This window comes from Borostomias antarcticus (genome assembly GCF_949987555.1).
Source record: "Borostomias antarcticus genome assembly, chromosome: 25".
NCBI lineage: Eukaryota > Metazoa > Chordata > Actinopteri > Stomiiformes > Stomiidae > Borostomias > Borostomias antarcticus.
In genome coordinates, this window is record NC_140258.1 from 6921981 (window position 1) to 6928427 (window position 6447).

At 50.7% G+C, this 6447-nt stretch overlaps 1 protein-coding gene across 1 annotated transcript in view; it reads right to left on the reverse strand.

Moving 5' to 3' along the window:
• ercc6 (excision repair cross-complementation group 6) overlaps positions 1-6165 on the reverse strand; it is a gene marked incomplete at its 3' end in the record, with an annotated part of 33149 nt that extends 26984 nt beyond the window's left edge. The window contains exons 1-6 of the mRNA XM_084458812.1: positions 6056-6165; positions 5483-5679; positions 5143-5371; positions 4493-4613; positions 3980-4094; positions 3074-3806 (exon numbers count right to left, since the gene is read on the reverse strand). Of these exons, the coding sequence (XP_084314938.1) occupies positions 3074-3806; positions 3980-4094; positions 4493-4613; positions 5143-5371; positions 5483-5669 (1385 nt within the window). The 5' untranslated portion in view covers positions 5670-5679; positions 6056-6165. The remainder of the gene's footprint in view (positions 1-3073; positions 3807-3979; positions 4095-4492; positions 4614-5142; positions 5372-5482; positions 5680-6055) is intronic.
• Between the last annotated feature and the right edge of the window lie 282 nt (positions 6166-6447).

The following is a 6447-nucleotide window of genomic DNA, read 5'->3' on the forward strand; positions in this document are numbered from 1 at the left end:
GAGGCCTCTCCTCTAGACGGGCCTGGGAGACCACGCTCTCTAATTAAGTCAAGACTAAGCATTGGTTCAGTTAATTACGCTTCTCTCTCTCTCCCTCTCTCTCTCTCTCTCTCTGTCCCCATCCCTCCTACCACCCCCCCCCCCCCCCCTCCTCCGTTTCAGAATTTGTTTCATTGCCATTGTACTTTTTCAACATACTAGGTGTTGGAGCCATAATGTAATTTTTGAATTGTTCTTAAAATAGGATGTGTACATGCAGTTCACCTATTGAGCCCAAGGTGGAGCATTGGGGGATATAGTTGGCTCCAGGGTAATGAGCCACAGGTGTGTGTAAATGAAGGAGGCCATACAGTTTTTGACCGTGACCGTGAGAATGTGATATCGTGATATAGCCGGACTTGCGCGCTTATACGCTTTTTGATGAATGGTACCATCCTGATTATGAACAAAACTGATACATACCTTGCTAAGGTGAGCATAATGGAAATATCGTTGCGGTAAATAAATGGATCACCGCGTCCAAAGATAACGCATGGACAATGTTTTTTTTGTGAACTCTGACACTCGTCCAAACAGGCTCACTCCGTTCGCCCCTCAGTGGCTACTCAAAGTGGTTGAAAGTCACTTACACTAGGAATTTGCTTTTGGGCCCACCCTTCCTTTCTCCTAGAGTCCTTCTCTCCATCCTAGACTCCTTCTCAACCTTCTAGAGTCCTTCTCTCCTTCCTAGACTCCTCCTCTCTCCCCTTGACTCCTCCTTTCTCTCCTAGACTCCTCCTCTCTCTCCTAGAGTCCTTCTCTCTCTCCTAGACTCCTCGTCTCCCTTCTAGAGTACTCTACTCTCTCCTAGACTCTTCCTCTCTCCTAGTCCTTCTCACCCTCTTAGACTCCTTCTCTCTCTCTTAGAGTCCTCCTCTCTCTCCTAGACTCCTTCTCTCCCTCCTAGACTCCTCATCTCTCTCTCCTAGAGTCCTTCTCTCTCTCCTAGACTCCTCCTCTCCCTACTAGAGTCCTCCTCTCCCTACTAGAGTCCTCCTCTCTCTCCTAGAGTCCTCCTCTCTCCATCCTAGACTCCTTCTCTCCCTCCTAGACTCCTTCTCTCCCTCCTAGAGTCCTTCTCTCCCTCCTAGACTCCTTCTCTCTCTCTCCTAGACTCCTCGTCTCCCTTCTAGACTCCTCTTCTCCCTCCTAGAGTCATTCTCTCCCTCTGCTCCCTCCTCTATCTCTTCCTCTCCCTCTCTCTCTCCCTCCTTCAGTGTTGGTGTCTGGTGTTTTGTTGTTGTTGGTTTGGTATTGGTCCCAATCAGTGCAAGGAAAGGACACGTGCCAACACTATTTATTTAGCTGCTGTAAATATGAAATCTCATCAGGGCTCCTGCTCCTCCATTAATTGGTGCACTAGAACGCATAGCATAGTGACCTGCGCAGGAGGATAATACAGGAGGGAGGGAGAGAGAGAGAGAGAGAGAGAGAGAGAGAGAGAGAGAGAGAGAGAATTTGCTTTGTCAATAGGCAGCTGCCAATCCAATCCCTTCCGGGATTAGGGCTCTTCTTCCCACAAACGGTCTCCAGCTGAGCTGAGCTGAGCTGAGCTAGCAGAGCAGAAGGAGCTGTGGGCTGCTAGTTTACTCGTGATAATAGTACGAGGGAATGGAAGATGTGTCAAGATGCACATGTTAACCTGGGCAGTCCTCGGCCTGTAAGACGGGGGGAGTCAGGCGGGGGTGAAGGCCTGGTCGGGGGAAAGTTAATTGGGTTGACTGAATCCTGGGTTAGGAAAAGGGATGTGTGCAGATAGTCATTTATACTATACGACACAGCTTCTGCTAGTCGTTTAAGAAATACTAGTCAGCTAGACTCATATAATTTGATTAAGAAAATAAAAGATTTTACAAAAAGATTTAAATAATTAAAGTCACCTCACTTAGGCATATAGGGGTATAGTTATTGTCACAATATCGGCTGCACCTGGCGGGTGGGCAATAACCCAAAGCCAGCGAGTGAATGGGCTCACTCTTGGGAACAGGGTTGAAAAATTCCGGGAATATTCAAAGTTGGAAACCTTCCATGGGAATTACCAGGAATTAATGGGAATTAACGGGAATAAACTGGGAATTTGGGAGTTATTAATACCAACTATATTTACCTATTAACTATTTACAGACATAAATATAAACATTTTGTTTTGTCATAAGGAGACATGCAGGTAAATATTTCTAATACAAATTTTAAAAATGACATTTTTTGGTTAATCTATTTGTGAGTAGAACTTTAATGGATTCTACAGCCCTCTTAGTGTGCAGGATGCTAGGAATTAGCTGTGCATGTGATGGAAGAATGCACTACACATGTGAAGGATGATAGTACAGGGTTGAAATTCTAATGAATTTTCATTAAATCAGATTGTTTTAACCAAGATCATGCTGCAAGATCCAGAATTGCATTTTATGTCCCCCCCCCCCCCAACTACAGTAGGCTACATTTCAACTCCCTATTATATCTGTCTGTGGTGGTGTAGCGGTCTAATGCATTGTATTCTGGTGCAGCTGCCGACCATGAACCGGTGGTCTCACCAGATCCGAGTATGGCCGGATCCCAGAGATTAAGATCTTATTTACAAACAGGGTTGTAGGGATAAACGGTGCAAGATAGCGTTTATATAGCCTATCATAGCTTTTCAAGTTCTGCCGATCCTCTCACTTTTTGCAACGTGAAATGCAAACGGGCTTCAACATGCCGCCTTCACGTGAACACACAAGGGCTTTTTGCATAATCAACCAATCGTTGCGCTTCAGAGTAAAACACGCCACACGCATCTTGCCTATCTTTTCACTGCGGCATCAAAATGTTAGGGGATAATTACTTACATTTGGAAATTGGGACGGACAGATTGACAGACAGATATGTTGTGACTGTTTTTGTGCACCTGTTGTTGAAAAATGTAAAATCCAATAAACAGATGATTGTTTTAAGAAAAAGAAAGACAGACAGACAGAGGAACAGATAGATAGACAGAAAAATGTAGTGACAAGCCGATGAGCAGAGAGGGTGTGGGGAGATCGTAGCCTCTTACCGTATCCTCTGTTTGTAGAACTCTATATCTCCATCATCTTTGAACTTCTTCTGCCTCCCCTTCTTCCCAGACTCCTCGTCCTCTTCCGTTGAGCTGCTGGGGTAGTACTCCTCCTCCTCCTCCTCCTCCTTCCTCCCCTTCCTCATCCCCCCCTTTCCCTCGCTCCTCCTGTAGGGCTTCAGCTCGTACCCCTCGCCCTCCTCTCCCCAGCCCTCCTCCGCCTCCTCCCTGTCCTCCCTCTCGGGGTCCATCGTCCCCTCGTCGCTGGGCAGGTACTCCGACCCCTCGCTGTCCGTGTCCTCCCCCCCGGCGCGCTGCCCCCTCCTGGGCTTGGCCGGCCTCACCTCCCCCCCCTTGGGCCTGGCCGTAGGCTGGGCCCTCAGAGCCGTCCTCTGGAGCTTCCGCATGCGCTTCTGCAGCTTCTTATCCTTCAACGAGGAAGAGGAGGAGGGGGGCGCCGCCCGTCCCGCGGTCTTACCCTCGCCCGCTGCCGCCATCTTCTTCCTCCTCTTCGGGGGCGCCGGCCTCTTCCTGGTCTCGGCCAGCTGCGCCTGGTCGGCTAGGTACCGGTCGAAGCCCGAGCTCTCCGTCAGCCTGCGAGGCTCCCTCTTCTTCTCCTCCTTCGGGGGGATGCGCGTGCCGAACGGGGTCATGTGACCGGTGCGGATGAGCTCCTCCCACTCCGTCTCCTGGGCCGGCATCAGCATGCTGCCCAGGGTGGACGGGCCCGGCTCTGCACGCACGCGCACGCGCACGCGCACACGCACACACACACACACACACACACACACACACACACACACACACACACACACACACACACACACACACACACACACAGGGTGGATTAACCAGGGTTAACCCGAGGATAGTCTAGCTTCGCGCACCACACGTGACCCGTCTTACCTTCCTCCCCATCGTCCTCCGCCAGCAGCTCCGCTTCCACCCTGAGAGACTCCTCCCCTCCCAGCAGCGCCTGCAGCCTCCTCTGCTTGGCACGGATCTTCCTCAGCTGCTTCTCCTGCAGGGGCACAGGGGGATGGTCATCATCATCACCATCATCATCATCACTTTCATTGTCATCATAATATCTGTACATCTCTAGCACTCCACAAAAAGCACAGATCAGGTTTGATAATAAAAGTCCACTTCAGTGGTGAACCAGTCTACATGTCATATAGACTCACTTCAGTGGTGATCCAGTCTACATGTCATATAGACTCACTTCAGTGGTGATCCAGTCTACATGTCATATAGACTCACTTCAGTGGTGATCCAGTCTACATGTCATAGAGACTCACTTCAGTGGTGATCCAGTCTACATGTCATAGAGACTCACTTCAGCGGTGATCCAGTCTACATGTCATATAGACTCACTTCAGTGGTGATCCAGTCTACATGTCATATACGTAGACTCACCTTGTTCTCCCTCTGGCGCTTCACAGACTCCACCTTCCTGCTGATGTCCTTGCTGGATGCGGCGTAGGGGCCCAGCTGCTCTATGATCTTGTTGATGTGCTTCAGGGCTGCGGTACACGACCTGAGAGACACAGGAACCACAGGACAGTTGCAGACTGATGGTGTCATAGCAATGTGTCGCTATGCTGTTCTATGAGTCGTGCGTTACGAGGCCTAACTGTCACCTAGATGGATTGCGGTAACGATCTAACCTGGTTGACAAATGTCCAGCTACAGGATATCTGGATAAATGTTTAACAAGCCCCAGTCCTAGAACCAGTCCTAGCACCAGGCCTACCCCCAGTTCTAGCCCCAGTCCTAGACCCAGTCCTAGACCCAGTCCTAGACCCAGTCCTAGACCCAGTCCTAGACCCAGTCCTAGACCCAGTCCTAGCCTCAGCCCTGTCCCCAGTCCTAGCACCAGTCCTAGCCCCAGTCCTAGTCCCAATCCTGGCCCCAGCCTCAGTCCTACCCCTAACTCCACCCCTCGCCCTAGTCTTAGCCCCAGTCCTATATTCAGCCCTAGACTCAGTCCCAGTCCCTGCCCCAGACCAAGCCCCAGTCCTAGCCCCACCTCCACCCCTCACCCCGGCTCTCTCCTCTCCCCGTACCTGACATCGTCCAGGACAGACTGGTACTCCTTCTCCGCCTCGGCCTTGGCGGCCGCCTGGCTGGCCTCCTGGATGGCTTGGTCCACCTGCTGCAGGACGCCCTGCTCCAGTACGTCCTGGTCGTACACCGCCACGCCCAGCCCCTGCAGCTCGGCCGCCCCAGAGCTGGCGCTCGCTGCCTGGATCCGCTGACGGTCGATCTGGAGCAGGGCTCCAGGCCTCTTACCACCTGGGGATGAAAGACATAATACATTATGCCATTTATTCACTCTGAACTAGACTACGAACTACAGTGCAATATCTCAGCCTACATATCCCAGAGATGTTTGAGCCACCTTACCGTTGCCTCCATCCCCTGGTCCAGTGTTGTCTGGGCAGGCCTCGGCTGGCTCGGACTCCCTGCTGGTCCCAGGGAGGAGGGAGTCCCTGGCGGCCCCATCTTCCTCTGGCCCGGCCCAGGTGAGGGCAGCGCTGGCTGGGCTGGACAGGGATGGGGACGCCTGGTCCTCGCTACCATCTACTGGCATGCTGGCACGGCTGTATACAATCAAACACAGAGACAGACGCACACACGCCATGAGTTAACAACACATACATCACAGTCACCACCTCCTCGTTCTCTACGGTATCTCTGGTGTCATGATAACGTTGTGACGTTAACGTTATGATGAGGAGAAGACATAGCTATTACATACATTACATTACAGTCATTTAGCAGACGCTTTTATCCAAAGCGACTACCAATAATTGCATTTAACGTAGGAAGAGCCAATGTACTACTACTTGCCAGAACTCACAAGTGCATCTTCTTTCTAAAACAAAGTGACTAAGAGCATAATCTAGTGCTGAAGGCAAAGTGCAAGAATCACAATCTAAAGTACAGTGCAATACAATATAATACAATAAGACATACGTGTTCAGACACCTCTCCTCTCCACGGTATAGCTTGATGATAAGAGTCAGCTACTCCTGAAGTTTCTACCCATCTTCTTCACCCTTTGCCAGGTATGTTATCCAGCCCAGTGGATCAGTTTGCTGGACCTGCCTAGTTAATCAATACCAAATTCGCTTGTTGATCAATGTTGACTCATCATTGACGCTGGCTGTTGATCTAGGTCCTTCAACCAGCAAACGTGGGTGGCTATGCAAGCTAGCCTAGCACTCTCATCCAGCAGGCAGCTTGGCTAGTGCTACATAACTGTGGCCACCCAACGGCCATTGTTTGCAGAGCACTTATGGTGCGTTCGTTTGTGGTCGGAGGTGGCAAGTCGCAAGTGGCAAAATACCTACCTCCGACCTGTGTGC